Source organism: Oratosquilla oratoria, chromosome 9 (genome assembly GCF_046742065.1).
Source record: "Oratosquilla oratoria isolate Oo_2021 chromosome 9, ASM4674206v1, whole genome shotgun sequence".
In the NCBI taxonomy this organism is placed as follows: Eukaryota; Metazoa; Arthropoda; class Malacostraca; order Stomatopoda; family Squillidae; genus Oratosquilla; species Oratosquilla oratoria.
This window is the reverse complement of record NC_134785.1, coordinates 77,813,575-77,831,493: the sequence shown is the minus strand read 5'-3', so window position 1 is coordinate 77,831,493 and position 17,919 is coordinate 77,813,575. Positions and strand designations below refer to the sequence as shown.

At 39.4% G+C, this 17,919-nt stretch overlaps 2 protein-coding genes across 3 annotated transcripts in view; one reads left to right on the top strand and one right to left on the bottom strand.

Moving 5' to 3' along the window:
- Positions 1 to 6,175: 6,175 nt before the first annotated feature.
- LOC143028628 (uncharacterized) lies at positions 6,176 to 17,492 on the bottom strand. 2 transcript variants are annotated; one of them, XM_076191021.1, is made up of 2 exons: positions 17,331 to 17,492; positions 6,176 to 10,463 (listed from the first exon to the last, which is right to left on the bottom strand). In XM_076191021.1, exon 2 carries the CDS (start codon positions 10,457 to 10,459, stop codon positions 7,427 to 7,429), a length of 3,033 nt encoding a protein of 1,010 aa, XP_076047136.1. In that variant the 5' UTR covers positions 10,460 to 10,463; positions 17,331 to 17,492; the 3' UTR covers positions 6,176 to 7,426. The 2 variants fall into 2 exon arrangements, with proteins under 2 accessions (XP_076047136.1, XP_076047137.1); XM_076191022.1 differs by lacking the exon at positions 17,331 to 17,492 and adding an exon at positions 15,046 to 15,194.
- The window catches only part of LOC143028116 (uncharacterized), a 47,353-nt gene continuing 42,605 nt past the window's right edge, over positions 13,172 to 17,919 (top strand). Inside the window, exons 1-4 of the mRNA XM_076189751.1 lie at positions 13,172 to 13,214; positions 13,569 to 13,909; positions 14,034 to 14,210; positions 16,133 to 16,143. Coding sequence (XP_076045866.1) covers positions 13,172 to 13,214; positions 13,569 to 13,909; positions 14,034 to 14,210; positions 16,133 to 16,143 — 572 coding nt within the window. The remainder of the gene's footprint in view (positions 13,215 to 13,568; positions 13,910 to 14,033; positions 14,211 to 16,132; positions 16,144 to 17,919) is intronic.

Sequence of the window (17,919 nt, the reverse complement as noted above, 5' to 3'; positions counted from 1 at the left end):
AGATCCTTCCACCCTACCCATTCATATATTTCTATGTCTTCCTTGATTACAAAGGGTACATGCACATGGTAGATCTGCAAGTTAGTTGCCAAAGGAAATTATCTCCTTGGCCCTTCCACCATCAGAGCCTGTCAACATCTCACTACCATATGGGGGGTGCGTCCCCAAGGGGCTGACACTTGGTCTACAGATAGGACCCCAAGATATTTATTCATCAACTTCAACTGTGTTTCCTCTACCTTTTTGAATATGGAGAACAGACATGTAGCAACTGCCACTAATACAACACACACATCAGTCCAAAGTTTCTCCCCATAAACATCTCATGGAGGGCTCAAGGACTGTTGCCAGTTGCTGTGGGGCGGATGGGTTCCAAGTTCAGGAAACTTGTGCAATAGTTGATATTAGGTCTTCCTCTTGAATTTACTCCACTAGTGCTTTCCACATTCCTCATTAATGTTCTTCACATGTCCAAACTACCACAATTCTAGCCCACCTTTTCAAACTGCTTTCTCCCCACACCAGTTCTCTTCCTCATTTTCAAGTCTTATTTCATTCATTCTTCAAACATACATTATTCTTTCAATCACAATCTTAAATATCTCTTTTCCTTTCATACATTTCCATCTCTCCTCTGTACAGTTACTCCATACAGCCTTCTCTGCATTCATTCCCAAATACTTTACTTGGGACCAGCAATGGATACCTGCATGACAGGTATCAGAATCATATTCCCACAGCCCATCTTCAAAACCTGTCAGCACCTTCATTTCCATATTGAGTGACTGACACTGCCTCCAGACTGAGCCCTCACAATCTCTCAATCAGCTTGACTTTTATTTTTTCCCTGTCGTCGTCGTCTTCTTCTCCTCCTCCTCCTCCTCCTTCTTCTTCTTCTCTTCCTCCTCCTCCTTCTTCTTCTTCTCTTCCTCCTCCTCCTTCTTCTTCTTCTCTTCCTCCTCCTCCTTCTTCTTCTTCTCTTCCTCCTCCTCCTTCTTCTTCTTCTCTTCCTCCTCCTCCTTCTTCTTCTTCTCTTCCTCCTCCTCCTTCTTCTTCTTCTTCTTCTCTTCCTCCTCCTCCTTCTTCTTCTTCTTCTCCTCTTCCTTCTTCTTCTACTATGATAAACCAGTGACAAAAATATTTTCTTACACTCGCAGCACAAACAAAAGTAAAAGTTTCCAGAGATCCATGGCAAAAACCCAGAACCATTACCAGCCACTGTGGACCTGCGGGTTTCTAGTTGGTGCATCTTGAGGTAATATTATTTCCAGATATCTATTGCACATCACTCTTTCCATTTCACCCAGGCATTTACTCTCTTCCTTAAACTATGTAACTTGCATCCCCTCCATTTGCCATTTTATGCAGCCCCAGATGAAAAAAATTAATTTTCTCAAGCATCTCGTTGCTCACATTTTCATTTTGCCTGGCATCATTAACATTCATTGTATATCTCATAACACTACCATTTGCCACATTCACTCAGTTTTCTTCTCACACACTTACCAAACTAATCACCAACAGCTTTCCTCACCTCAAAATCAGCCACAAATGGAGTACAATCTGCAGATAACACTTGATTCACTTCCCATGCCGTTTATATCCACCAATACCAAAGCTCTGCCTAGTACTGTTGCATTTACATCCTTTACAATTTCATCCTTAAGTATATTAAACATATATGACAACATCACACAACCCTAACAGAACCCATTCATGTCAAACCATACATTCGCCATCTCCAGTCCTCTCACGTGCCCCGTCACTCGTCAAAAAATTACTGCTTTTACAGACTTCTTGTACCCTCCCCCTCCATATTGTGTTGTATATTAAATGTTTAAATCATATTCCCCAGTGCTGGCCACCAACTAGTAGCTATGGTTACACTTTGTTGTATTTTGTAGATTCAACTGCAACCAAACATCGGTTCTTAAATCAGATCAACTTGCCCAAGTCATGGAAAATTGTGCCTTTTAGGATATTGTTATTTCTGATTTTAAACTATATATAAAATGAAATTGTAAATGTCTTCAATTTGTCCTTCATTATCCATGGCCCTATTCCATAGATTTGGGGGTGAAGTCTCCTTCCAAACCTTTCCTAGAGGAAGGCTAGCTGCTACCTCATCACCACTTCTAGTGTCAACTTCAACCAGAGAAGGTGGGAGCAACTGAAAATGAATGGATATTCCATTACTGTGAGGTAGCAACTGAAAATAATTGGACATTCCTTTTGACTAACTAGTACAATACATGAAATGCAAGATTATTGTATGATGGCAGTGGTAGATTGTCCACAAGGACAGAAGCAGTGGAAAACCACAGCCTATAACAATCCACCATTCCATTGCTAGCACAAGTTCATCAGTGATGGTGGGGGCTGGAGATGCTGATCTCAGACTCAAGAAGTTCTTAGTCACAACCCATTTAACAGGCTGTTGATCTGTACTGGGAATTGAAAGGAAATATAGTGTGGGAGCAGTCAACACAACTGAGCAGCCCTCTAAAATCCATACTGCTCACCCTGTATTGGGAGGGGACTAGGAAAACATCTCTGCCTGTCACCTGGCTGGGTTGCCACCCCATAATGAGGTCACTCAAACTACGGTGATAACAATTAGTACTCTTGGGTAATTACAACAAAATCAAAGAGGGAACAGCAGATCCTTTCATTGTATCCCATCCAACTATGTGATATTTCCTTATTGACAGGACGAGGCACCTCTAATTCTCAGAATACTTAGAACCAATCTACTACTGTCTTTCTTTGAGATTAGTGTTCCCAATAAACAAACCCTGCCATATATGCAAGCTGGTCCCAGGCACTGTTATCTTCACACTGCAGTATACTGCTTTGAATGCATAATCCTCTATCTTTAAGACTTGGGACATAGATTCAGAGAAACCCAAACCTGATGGTATTTGAACCAAAAAAAAAAGTATACAGTGATTTCTGAAGCAAACTTAAAAAAAAAAAATGTCAGATACTAAAGTTTCATGATTGATATCACTAAGTTTCCAAATATTTCTTTTTCATAAATAACACGTCATATTTTATGAACTGTTATCACTGTAGTAAAGTTTTGTAGGATGAGGTGAGGATACATGTGACTGCAGCCAGGTGATGCACACAACAAATTTGTATTTTGTTGTGTTAGCAACAATAACAATGGAAATGTAGATCCAGTGGCAATATGGAAAGCATTTATTTACAAAGCAATGGCAACATTTACCTAAAATTACCTAGCTTAGTTACATCCACAAAGGTTAAGAAGTGTAAGGCACAAACATACATATATATACCAAGGGAGGTAGCTTGAGTCAAAGGTATAAATACATTCCCACCCATTCATCTCCCATTCACCACCCCTCTCTCCCTCCCTCTTTTCTTTGCTCCTCCTGGATGATGGGTCATCCCTGCATCTCACCCACTGACCTGGGTCAGAAGCATTGCAGCAAGGCACAGCACATCCACAGCAAGGCCACTTTAATCAGTGACTCCATCCCCTCATGCAGAAAACAAGATGGGGAGAAATCCCTTCAGGCTGCATCAAAATATCATTCACACATACTCCCTCAACCTCCCCCCAACCCACCCATTGCCTTCCAGGCACAAATAGTAACCATAAAATGCAGACACTGGCAGACCTGTGGTGGCACAGAATCATGTGCAGTTATGGACTGTAGTTTACCAGTGCTTCTATCCATGTAGTGTGGTGATGAGTGAGCAAACTTAAAGGATCCCCCCTTTAAAAAAATGAATAAATAAAAAAAAAGTAAGAATATTAATAATCAAGTAAACCAGCATCACCCTCACATGTTAAAGGAAATGTACTAAATCCGAGGTTAACACTGCAGGTTGATCATGGAGATTTCAATCCTTCTACCATCAATTCTCCAAAGTAAATTATCTGGAGTTTGGAAATTCACTATTCTAAGATAGAGGGAAATGTAACGTACAACTGTATCATGAGGTTATCCACAAGAACAGAAGTGCAAGTAAATCACACCTCATATCCAACAGATTGGGAACAGTGATCCACTGATTTTTGTCACGTATCTTGAATGTTCACGTGTTCTCTTTGTAGTGATGGTCCCAAGTAGTCGCCCAGCACACAGTTTTCACCCCCCCCTCTCTTATTGCCCAGCTGCGTCCAAGTTTGACATACCCAGTAGGTAGGTCTAGCAATGGTCAGGTCAGCAGCGTCTTTTGTGATGCAATGTAGCCAGCATTCCATCATCATTTGTTGACAAATTAACATAGGTTAGTCCACTATGCCATACAATTCTTTGTATTTCAAAATTATATATTTTATTTGAATGTTGCCCTCAATTCCCAGCCGACTGGCTAGACGTGTGCATGCACGTAAAGTTGCCATTTTATTTTTGTAGTCCTTTTTACTTTTTTGTATTAGTATTAAGGTCTTATCATGTACATGCATATTAGTTTTGTGTATGTAATTTTAAGGGTTGTAAGTGGGTTAGGCTTCTATGCTGTTTTTCAAAGTGGGATAGGGAAAAACTTCCTGTTTGTCCTTTTGGCCTTGATAGCTCCATTGTCCTATCAGGTCACTTGCCAATCCTTTAAAAGATAGGGACCCTCTTGCTTGTTTGCTCTTTTTTTCTTCGTTTTGACGGATCAATACAGGCCATACCTGTCTCCTTGAGGAAGACATTCCCCCATCACCTAAGGTATGTAAAGCACCTAGGTTTTTAACACAAGTTGTAGGAAGTACATCCTAAGTTTGGGTGCAAGGTTTAGGATCCCCTTTTGAGATTGAAATTTGAATCTGGTGTGTCAAGTTAGGCTTTTTGCCATAATTTCTTTCTTAATCCCGTGGTTTTTTTCCATTTGGGTTTAAGTTTCTTTGAATAAGATGTGTCAATCAGGCTTTGTTTTTTTCAATTTGTTCTCATGGGTGACCTTTAATCCTGCTCTTAGTCCCATGGTCTCCAGTACCTTTTGGGATAGATTTCGAGTTGATGTATTAGGCTATCGTCAATCTCTGTATTCTCCACTCTTTAATTTCCCATTACTTACGTGTATTTCATTACGGGGGGGGGGGGCTTTTACCAGTTTGTTAGGTTGTAGTGACGCAGCCACAGGCGGTCACACACTTCCCATAGTTGGCAAGAGGTGAATATGAGCTAGCCAATCAGGAGCCAGCAAATGGTTCTCGAGCGGCTAGCGACCTCTCTTGCCAACTACGCTGAGCCGCGAGCGACCCTTAAATAGGGCAGCGGCGGCTAGTCAGGACAGAATGGTAATAGCCACGGCAGCAGCAACAACATCTCGTCCAGTCTTGTAGCAGTTCCATCGAGCCTCGCCGTCATCAGCCGCCACCGCCTCTGACGTTAGGCTCACCGTCCAGCTACGACTGATCAGATCCACTAACCAGTGGCTATTACTTGTGGTTTTACTAAAGAGATTAGAATAAGAGACCAAAGTGAATTTCATTTTCCCTGGCTTGTTCGAACCAAACCACTACAAGGTCACCTTTTGGGTTCATGAATTAGGAATGTCAATCTGGCTTTTTCCTTTTCGTTCCCGTGCGTGATCTTTTTCATTACTTTTGTTTTTCCAAGTGTTATTTTCCCACCTGTTGTTTGTACACATGTGTTCTTAGGGTTAAATAATATAAAAGAAATCATCACATGAATTTTGTACCATTTCTTATCTTCTGGTTTTTGTCTTTTAATACTTAAATTGTAATATTTCTGTAACAAAAGGGTTTTCATTTTTATTTTTTTGTTTGTGTAAATAAGTTTAAAATGAATTCCTCTTTTCCGAACCTGGATTGGATTGGGTTAAGATAAAAACAAATAATCTAAATTCATAAATATTTTCCACCCCCTTTTCCCAATTTGTTACATTTTGTAACATCTTTTTGCAGGGTTGAAGGCTATGGTATTGTTTTCTGTAGGACTCATGTGACTTTGACAATTTATTATAATAATTTTTGTTAGAATGGTTCAATTTTCATTACTATTGATTGTCTGATAGGTAAGTTATTCCATTTCTACCCATCCACCCTTACAACATATTACGGTTCATTTACAAACTCAAATTGGCTAATGTTGACATGCAAGCATTACTAGGATAGGAACAAACATGTAAAAAAAAAAATAAGTTTATTAAATATATAAATAAATACATAAATATGGAGAGAAGCACAAAATTATGACCTTATTATGCAAGGATTCCAAGGAAGCAAGATCAGTTACTCTCATCATCTTCAATGATTGAGAGGGTATATAAATACTATTTGCGGGTATAAATTATTTTTATGGAAGGGATGAATCAGTCAATCCATTGTCCTAGATCTTATTTACAGGAGATACATAGCTGCCAGTTCAAAAATATAGATTTCATGTTGCTGTCTGGAATGAAGAATGCAGAAAAAAGCTGTCTGTTGTCTGGTGGTTGATTTCTGGGCAATTGGTATCTGCCACCAAGTCAATTGTTTTACTATTGTTTTAACAGCAGGGTGGTGACCTGAACTTGGCATGGTAGTGCAATTGCCTGTCTTGAAAAGTACTTTCTGTGTTCAGTTGATTTCTGGGGGAATTTGGTGGAGTACAGGATATGGAAGTCTGAGAGATTGAACTTAATGGACAGTGTTCAAAAGGAGGATTGGGGCTGTGTTTACACCAAGTGAATCAAATTGATTCTATTCATGAAGAAGCAACACTATTCATTAATCATGTAGATTCGCCACACTATTTTCAATGTAACCATTTCTATCAGGCAATTTGAGTCAATTCAAGTCATGCTGATTCACCTGGTGTAAACAGTTACATTGAAACTAGTGTGGCAAATCAACATGATTCCTGAATCATGTTGATTTTTCTTGAATAAATTTGATTTGCTTGGTGTAAATACAGCCTGAAAGAGTTCTGCACATTAAAGCATTCAGGAGAGAACAGGGGATTTTCAGACCCTTACCAGGTAGAACAGAAACAGAGAGAGGAGGGGAGGTAAACAAATGCAGAAGTGAGAAAACTATAGAAAAAAAAAATACTAGAAACAGAGGGAAATATGGAAGGCAGTGAAGGATAAAAGAGAAAGAGTAGAGAATGAATAGGAATATTTCAAGAAGAAAATGTTAAATGGGTAAAGACAGTACAATATGTGGGATGAGGAAGACTGGAGGGAACAGAAGATGCATTGAATGATTGAAATTTTCTATTATAAACTATTCAGATTTCTAAATTATATTAGCTACATCCCCTTTTCCTGAATCCCATTTTACATACTATTTATGTCACAGATGGCTGTGTCTGGAAATCTTCAAATCCACCTTCATATACATCCAAGTTTGAACTTATTGAGTCGTCCCTGAGATTGCAGTTTACCCTGTTTTTTTTTTGTTTTTTGTTTTTTAGTATTACATATCTTGTACAAAAATTACTAGAAATTTACATATCTAATTGTTAGACACAAGTATATATTGCTGGTACATGAGAGAAAGAGTTTCTACACTTCTCTGACATACTTCAAAAATATCTGGATTGGTTGCAACTGTCTCATGGTTGAAAGACTTTAAGAACTCTACCTTGATGCTGATATCCCCTTCACCACTAGCTACTTTGTGCAGACAATGGCAAAATTTCCCAGGTTGACGCCCGGCTGCTACATGCTGAGAAAATGATCGTCTTGGTTGGAGGTAGAAGGGACATCTAGCAGACTGACAAGCATTGCGAAGTAGGCCTAGTTCCTTACTGTAGTGGGGGTACACTTGGTCAAAGGTCTCCTTTGTCACATCAATGCCTTTCATGATGGCCTCCCCAATGAGTTGTGTCTGTGTCATGGGCCTAACCAAGACACTATGACAGGCATCATACTCCTCCTGCCATTGTCTTAACACTGCCTCAAGAACCACCTCTCTTACACAATACTTCAGTTCCTTTAATATTTCTGTCTTGACCTTATTCAAACAGGTATTGTAGTCACTGGTGGGAACACTCATCCGTTTGACAGAACTGGTGTGGGTAAGTGCATGAAACATGAAGATGAAGGTATTATTGTCACTGAAGATGTACTTTACCTCTTCTTTTGAAAGACCCAACTCAATGGAACATGTTTGCAGACTTGACCAAGTCACATCACCGCAGTTATGGATGCTACCAAGCTTCTCTATCCCGGTCACTCTTGGGTCTACAGCTGACTTAAGAACTTCATTAAGCACTTCTTGTTTTTCCTTAAGTAACCTGAACACATACTTCTTGATTAGTTCCGGGAAGTAAAACCTACCCACCAGATTACCTTTTGAAGCCAGTATATTTTTAGAAAACTCCTGGAGCTTTCCATGAAGCCATTCTTTCCTATTTCTTTCTTCACCCATCCCCTGCATGAAGCATGCTGTGAAGGGAAACTTGTCTACAGCTGAGTGTGGCAAACATCGTCCCAGGAACTCTACTGCTGCCAGCCTCACAATGTTAATTTTGAGTTGATGGCGGACTTGGCATCCTGTCCTTTGACCCATGTACAACAGAAAGAGAGGTTTGAGCAGGGACTCACACTTAATATGCTCTTCCTCAGGGTATCTTTGTGGACACTCTTTCATAAGGGCACGGGGAGGATCAGTTAAGAGTACCTTCAAATACGTGGCAAATCTTGGCAAGTCCAGGTAAAGTGTGGCTGTGGACACAATGTTTTCCAGACGTTCCCTGATGAATTTGGGCCGTTGAGAAGCCATGGGGTGGTCCAATAAAGTTTTTACCCAAACTGCTGCAAGTCCTCCCATATGAATTCTGTCATCAACGATGTCAGGGTTTTTGAGCAAAGCAAATGTGGTACACATGGCATAGAAGTTTGTGTGAACCAAAGGCTTCATGACTTTGGCCATGGCAGCAGGAAAGATGGGGACCACTGCATTGCAGCTACTCACATCCAAGCCTTGCTGAAGGTGCACTTCTTTATCCTCCTGACCCATGGCATTAGCTATGAAACTGGCATATTCCTCCAGGGCCACCTGGCTTAAGATGCCAAAAGGGGAAGTCAGTATCCTGTCTATTTTGAAAGACCAAGGATTGAGTTCAGCTGAGTCACGAAAACAAAATACGGGAAGGCCCGATATGGTGAAAGTCTTCAGAAATTCAAATTTGTTGAATTTCATTAGTTCAGGAAATCTTTCATCCCTGAGGTCACTGATGGTTGAAGATAGAGTAATGCAGCAGCAGTCTTTCTGTTCAACATCAAGGGTTTTCAACTTCTCCCTGATATGGTTGTAGGCATGCATAAAGACCCTGCAGTCTTCAGCATAGTCTTGTTCCATATGACCAAGTTTAAGTCCCCTAATAAAATGCTTTCGGGTGGTTACAGTCGTAAGAAGAATGGTTTCTGCCAGTTCCATCTCGTCTACAAACTTCTCTTTTGTCAGTAGGGCTTTAATCTGATTGGTGAAGGTCTGGAACCAGACCCTTGCCTCCTTAGCCTTCCTCCAGGAAAGACGTCCTTCAACGGTCTTCAGGTCCCCTGCTGGCATAAGATGAACAAGGGACTCGAAGATTCGTTCAATTAAAAGGAAAATTTCATCTGGAAGGGGTTTCTTAAGCTTATGCATCTGGATTAATTGTGAATTCCACTGGGGTAAGACATCATCAAGGAACAAGTCCATAGTAAACTGACGGCACTCATGTTGACATGGTGTTATCATCCCTTTGTTCGTCGAGACCGAGAGGCTGCCAAGCGTGTCTGGGTCACATTGCATATAGATCCACTCCCCTCTGTGAAACTCTAGTCTTTCCGGAAGACCAGGTACTAGGCATCCAGGATGGCTAAGAGTGACAAGACCAGAAGATCCTACAAGGTAGGTCCCTATGTCCTCAGCTACCTCTTCTATATCCTGTGGTTTCTTTGACCAGAAGAGAGTGGGCATATTGGCATTGCCATTGTGTAGCCGCCACTGGATGTCCAGACTGTGCCGTACAGGGAAGGATGTGCCTGTTCCCCAAATGAAGACCTCACACCTTTTCCCCTCAGGAGTGGCCATTTGCTCTAAGACAGCCTTGGGGTTGCCTTGGGGGACCGTGTGCTCCCCGTCTGTGATGAAAAAAATCCTTGTGTTCTTCTCCCTACAGGTAGTGATACAGTGCATGATGGTGGAAAAGGCTTGGTGAAGATCAGTCATGCCACCTTTGAAGTCTGCCTCAGAGAGGAAGCCGTTCTTCCTCACCAGTTTTACCACATCGTCAAACACATAGACCTCCGTCCTCCCTCTGAGGTATGGAGCCACATGGTTGTTCCACCCAGAGACCAGCAACCTCCAAGAAAGGTACATGGAGGCTGAGACATCAGCCATCAGAAGGTTGTAAGTGTCTTCACCTTCCATGTCATGACCTCTTGTTAAACTCTCAAGTCGAGGTAGGTGGAGGAGTGTGTGGTGGCAAGGCTGGTTACCCTCCTCTTCAGTGATGTACAACTCCAGAAACTCCACATCAGTTGATTTCTTCTTCATTATTCTGTGAAAAGAAAAGATCACTTAAGAACTGAATGTTGCTCTCCTCAAGTTTGTTCTTTTTCTGGAAGACTGTCCTCACTTTATAACTTTAGGTGGTATACTTCAAAGAAGACAAAAAGAAAAAAATATATATGAATACATAGGAATTACCTGATCAACTTCTTTCATATATGTATGTATACACACACACTATAGGTTTTCTCCTAAAGATGGGGTGGCTGACAAATGGATGCATATTATCAAACTTTAACTCAGAAATCAAACACTTTAGCCCATTGGGCAATCCCCTTTCACCAAACTTTAAAAAAATTTTGAAAACGAGTTTACCTAGTACTTGTACCCTATTCAGACTAATCCACTGGATGAAATCTCAATGTTACTCCAATATAATTTCAGAAATTATTTGAACTAGGTTTTGTATTTCTATAACACACATATTGTTCAGTCGTTTCGCTACGTTGTTTCGGTCGTTTCACTACATTGTTCGGTCGTTTCGCTAGTTTTTTTTCGCATTTATGATCCGAATATGATAATAATACGATGTATGCAGGTTTATAAAGTAACTTTGTAGACGACAGAAGAATAATTTGCCTAATGAGGCGATTTGGCTATAGATGAAATAGTTTTTATCGGGCCTTGTTTTATGCAATCGTCAGGCAGATTATTCGGCAGACAATTATAAAATAGTGACTTATGCACATTATCAGAGGTGGGCTCATTCCTCGGTGCGTTCCGCTTTAGTTTGGCCGCGGTTAGCGCTCCCAAACCATAGTATAGGTGCCGATATAGCATGTGGCCTACGAAATTTTCCTTTGGTATAGTACGTGGTCTACCACTTTTATTTTGTTATGAACCATTAAAAATGGGTGCCGGTTTAGTATGTGGCCTACCTCTTTGAAACTGGTTTAGTATGTGGCCTACCCTATTTAAATGTGTCCTACCTCAGGAAAATTTTGAAACAAACAACAATACTTTGAAAATGTTTTCATTTAATAATTAAAAATCAATTTATTAACAAGTCATACAAAAATTTCTCGGATATCCTGCAAAATGCATAAAAATAAGTCGCCATCAGGTCCCTTTGAATACCGCCAGCAGTATTCATCAAGATGCCATTGGAAGTGATGAAAAGGGACTCCACGCTTTTTCTTCAGAATGTCTATTTTACTTTCCAACCACGATCTTTCAATTTTTTGAGTATGAACGCCAGTAGCTGAATCAACATAGTGGTGTTGATGGTTAACGGTCGCATGATGAAATTTTACTTGTTGTAGTTGACGATAAGCGGCCCACTCATCGGAGTGGATTAACGAACCAACTTCCACTTCCCTTTGGATGATTGGTATAAGGGTTTCTGCATTTCGCTTCTCCACATAAGTACCTCGCATCTCGTCCTTGAATCAACCCGAACACCCATGGACCATATAAACAAATAATTAGAATATAGCAACAAGTTTAAACTAGTAAGTTACACTTTAAAAAACAACATTAAAACGTAATGGTAAAATTTGAAAACCGTACCTCTGTTAAACAGTGATGACAAAGGAATCACAGACGAGCTGTTATTACTTAAAGATTACAAACTATATATACTGCAAAGCTTGGCGCGTTCCTCGGTGCGTCGAATAGGTAGGCCACATACTATACCAGAGAAAAAAATCGTAGGCCACATACTAAACCGGCACATAAAAATGTATAAATTTGATACGTGATACATCAAACAGATCACCGATAAGTGGTGATGCTGAAAGTCTGTTTTTGTGCGTCCAAACAGCATGTTTCTTTTCTTTGCAATATATAAATTTCTTTTCTTTGCAATAAAAGGAACTTTAACCCCATTTGAAGTGTAAAATATTCAATTTCATTTCTAAGTTAATTTGTACTGACCTGCGAACCCCGACCACTGGGCTACAAGTAAGCTGGGCGAATACGATATCTAGACGCTGTTTGTAACAAAAAGATTGGCAACTAGCTTTCCGAGCCCTCTACGACCATTTCCTGTCTATGTTGGTGTTGAGTTTCATACTTTACAAAAACAATAAGTTCATTTCGAATAAAAGCAAGAAAAAATAAATAAAAATTAAGAATTATCCATACCAGTTTTAAATACTCTAGGTCCCCACCCAAATTCCAACTAAATTTAAAGATTTCAAATGTTCATTTTAGAATGCCCCTTCATTTCACGCACATGACATACATAGTAGAACGTCATGTGCATGAAATGGACGAGCATTCTAATAGTAATGTGCATGATAAGTCACCGTTTTATAATTATCTGCCGGATAATCTCCCTGGCGATTCCATAAAACAAGGCCCGATAAAAACTATTTTATTGCCAAATCGCCTCATTATGCAAATTCTTTTTCTGTCGTCTATAAATTTACTTATAAACCTGCACACATCGTATTTATATGATAACCGGATCACAAATGCGAAAAAAGTGTAGCGAAACAACCGAACAATGTAGCGAAACAACCGAAACAATGTAGCGAAATGACCGAACAATGTAGCGAAATGACCGAACAATGTAGCGAAATGGTTGGTAGCGAACTGCCCATGTAGCGAAACGTCCTGTAACCCCCACGCCTTTCATCATGGTTGGAGCGAGTGGTGGACAGGAACTTGGAAACAATTTAAAGGAAGAGAGAACTGCAATAGCATTATTGAAACGTGACTTGCATCTGATAGCGAATCGGATATGGAAGTGCAATGGCCAAGACCTGTAGATGCAACGGATATGAAATGGCAGGAGGTAGTTAACAGGAGAAACAAGAGGCGACGACAAAACAGCGGATGATAGTGAAGGTGCCCGGTGACAGGAGCGAAACAGACAAGCAATGTTATTACAGAGGAAGAAATTGTACTTTCCGAGAGATACGCAGCTGACGTTACACGAATAATTGTTATCGGTCGCCATTCTAAGAAGGGAGCGTAAACAATTCAAATCACTTCTCAAAGAAGGGCGTAACAGAACATACTTGACTGTGGAAGGATATGAGACAGTGCAGATTCTAACCACCGTTGGATTTAATATTGTCATTATGAAGATACCTGACCCTAACGAGAAACTCACTAAGGTAATAGTATTCATGTACCCTGTTATTAGATTCTAACTTCCTATTGGACAATGAACGCTTTATTTGGGCTAAACGTCGTGTGGTAAGGGGTGTAAAAAAGAATCAGGTACTTGCTCTTATGAAGGAAGATAGCAAAATTTATAGAACAGCCAGTGTTGTGTTAAGTGTTCAAAGTGGGGACATGGCATGGAAATGTCAGAGCGACTTTCGGTGTCAACACTGTGGGGACAAACATAATTCCTTGGATTGTGGAATCAAAATAAAAAATGGGCAGTGTGTTACTCCGCAGTGCTGCAACTGTTCTGGCAAACATAATGCAGGCTCCGTGCTATGCGAAAAGAGCTCCGCACAGTGCAACTCCAAAGTACAGGTACAGGGGAAAAACAGCCCATTAAACAAGAAGAGCTGCGGCCAGTTGATGAACCACCACCACCACCGCCCAAAAACGCATGGAAGAAAAGGGTGCAACAAAATGGAAATTTGCCGACGAATAGAAATGGACTACATCGGGGATCATTCCAATGACACCGGAAAGTGCTAAGGTGCCAGGAAAATTGTGGGATATTGTCAACGTAGTACGGCAACTACAACAGGAAAATCGCACACTGCGGAAGATGGTAGAGGAAAATAAAAGGACCATACGACTGAACAAAATTGAAACCACAGCGAAGGTACAAGACAAACTAGTAAAGAGAAATAATTCAGAAGGGGGCCAGTATTCCTGAAACACTGCATGGCAAAATATTGAAATGGGTAAAATGTATAATTGATTATTGTATAAATGAGAATACAAAGGTAGATGGGGGTAATAAATAATGGGTGATTAGAGTTTTGATATCCTAACTTGGAATGTGAATGGTCTACGCTCTAGAACCACTGATGTACATGCTTATCTGATGTTATATTATATAGATGTTATAGCCCTCCAGGAAACGGGTACAAAGGATGATACTATAATAAAACTACGAAATTATCAGAGCTACTACACTGCAGCAGATACAGAATAATGTTAGAGGTCTATGACATACTATTAAAAAAGACATGCCAACTAAACTGATATCCTATGGCATTAGAAATGGAATAGAAACTAATTGTTAAGATCCATACTGAAGGAAATTTAATACTAATTATCAACATGTATGTACATCCGCAAAAACTTGTTTTATATGCCAGTGCTTATTTAAAAATGCATGTTTACTAGTTGGTGATATCAATGAACGACTATATACCAGCAACGTTGGTCGAAGATTGTTACAATATACTGTGTAAAACAAAAAACTGTGGTTGAGGGTGAAGAACAGTATATTGCCTACATCCTTTTTATGTAAATTATCAATATTTTTTCAATTCAAATTCAATTCTTCACTAAACCCATGTGTTTGTTACTTAATTCTTCTTGATGCCGTTTCCATTTACGATTGAAATGCACGAAAGCGTTTAGTTCCGTTAGTTTATATTTCAACAAGTTATTTACCCTCAATACAAGCAATTTAAGGGGTCACTCACTTATGCTGTCTAAAAGCACACACTGGAGAACGAATTTGAAAGATAACTGGTTTGCCACGAGGGAGGTAAACTTTTGAAATGCACTCCCAAAGTGTAGTGACCGCGCCCTCATTAGCCTCTTTTAAAACTCGTTACGACAGACACTTAGATTGATCCAATAACTGGCTAACAAGTCCTAGAGGTGGGGATCGCGACAAGTTTACTTCTTATTTCCTCACTGTTTCTCAATTAGGTAAGCTAATGGGTTTCAATTTGAACATACGTTTCTTGTGTTTTCATTGTGTGTGTGTGTGTGTGATGAATAATCTTAAATTTAAAATAAGTTATATTTTTCTTTTTAGTTTTAGTTGATTAATACCCTCATCATCATCATTCTTGTTTTATTTTCCGTTATAATAAACATTTCCCTTGCCATTACAAGTTTGGTAACGGGGGACGGTACCATACATTTGTTGAGGAAGGCTTCTGAACTAAGTCGAAAGAAATTAGTAGTTTAGTTTACTAAAACAATGACCACAACATATGTTCAATCATCGCTATCTATCCAGAACTCCGCAGAAACAAATTACTACTCCAGATTTTATTTCGTTCTCGTTTCAATAGACTTCACAGCAGAAGTGGAAGGTAATTTACCCTTTTCTGTGTACGCATGCTTGGACAAGAAGGCTGGTCGCAATCTGTATGCCTATGTCCTTCCCGTAACAGTCACTGAAGAAATCGTTTTGGTGCGAAGGGTGTGTAGGGGAGGAGTTGACAGGTTCATTAGCCTCATTTTACCTAATTTATTAAAACAACAATCAACCTATATTATCCTCATTTTAATGCATATGCAATTTTCCTCGACGTCTTAAATTTCTTTGCATTTTTATATCCAATTGCATATGATCCGGTGTCAAAATTTCCACTTTTAAATGTCTTCTTTTATTGTATTGTGTATATATGTGCTCACGTTGATATATTTACAGAACTGTAATATACGATATAGAAAGTCGTAGATCCAGTTTGTTTTCATTGGTTGAATTTACTTTCAAATTCGCTTTTACTCTCAATTCGCTTATATTCGCTTTTTAATGTTCGTTCATTGCAGCATGTTTCAGCGTACGGCGAATCAGATTTTCGATTGTCTGATCATGTCATGTTATCAACTTTTTGGAGGAAGATTACTCTAACTTAATCAACACTGTATATCTCGCCTGTAATTTGCAGTTTGAACATTGACAAAGTTTCCCAACTCACTAGTCCAGTTCATTTCACTATGGTAGTTGAATCGCTGATGCCTATCCTTAGTATTATCAATTCACTTTCATTTTGCACATCTTTCCTTCTGTCTGTTCCATGCACAAACACTTACGTGTGCATCCCAATTGTTATTCACATCCTCCACTCCTTTCGTGATATTGGCATCATTAATTAACAGATAAACTATTGATACAATGGTATTTATATTAACTTAAATCAGAATAATTAGTGAAGCCAACAATGACTTCATTAAAATTTTCACACACAATAATCACGAATAATTTTAATCCTTCATCCTTGCTCCTAACAATCTCAATTTCTCTTACAACTCATCAGTTGTCGTGGTCGTGTAAGCTACTCTTTACTAAATTCAACTAATCTGAAATGCATGACAATTATTTTCTCAATAATTTGAGAAAAAAAAAATCTTTCTATCATGTACGGCATTCACTTTTCTCAAATGGCACGACATGACTATCCCAAATATTGGCTACGATTTCTTATATAAATTTCTTACTGACTGAAATACAGGTCAAGTACCACCATATCATGTTGGGTGGAGCTGGACAAATACGGTGTGTTAAATTTCAAAAAGAGACAGTCAGCTGTACGGCGGCCCTAGAAATAAATCTCCTAGAAAATTAACGCTACAACAAAAAAATGGCAATTATAATGCCTTCTTGATTTATGCTAAACGAATTAATTTAACTGAAGTCAGAATAATACGCCACAAAAAATCTACACAAACCCCTCGGGAAATATGCCTTCTACAGATACTATTTTGATTTATGCTAAACGAATTAATTTAACTTAAGTCACAATATCAGTCTTGCAAAATGCCGTCACCAAGGGATTTGTAGACGCATTTTAATTATTTTCAATCCTACCGATGATACATTGCCAGGGTAGTTTCAATCTGTTATCATTTATACAATTAAAATGGGCTATATGTATTTTAGATAATATAAAAATAAGCACAAAACAAAGATTTGAGTAGCCACACGTAGTTGTAACATCGTAAGACAAAGTAAGAAAATTATACACACCTTTGGAAGACCGAAACAGAAGAGAGCCACCGAAGCAGCAATGAAGAGGGTGAGGTATTTTCTATTATTTAACTTCGTAAGTGTATGCACAATAATCAATTATGATATTTGATCAGCAGTGCACTCTTCCCGGATGGCACTTACTCCCCGTGGTACAGTGAAGACGGGATCCCCTCTATTTGAAGCTTGGATATACTCGCGATGTAAAAATAAGCACAAAACAAAGATTTGAGTAGCCACACGTAGTTGTAACATCGTAAGACAAAGTAAGAAAATTATACACACCTTTGGAAGACCGAAACAGAAGAGAGCCACCGAAGCAGCAATGAAGAGGGTGAGGTATTTTCTATTATTTAACTTCGTAAGTGTATGCACAATAATAAATTATGATATTTGATCAGCAGTGCACTCTTCCCGGATGGCACTTACTCCCCGTGGTACAGTGAAGACGGGATCCCCTCTATTTGAAGCTTGGAGATACTCGCGATGTACTTCTCCTCCTCCCCTCCTCCACCATTCCCCACCCGTCAGCTAACGTTACTAAATTCAAATATTTCCCTCTCCATATAAAATAATTTCGATTTTTATT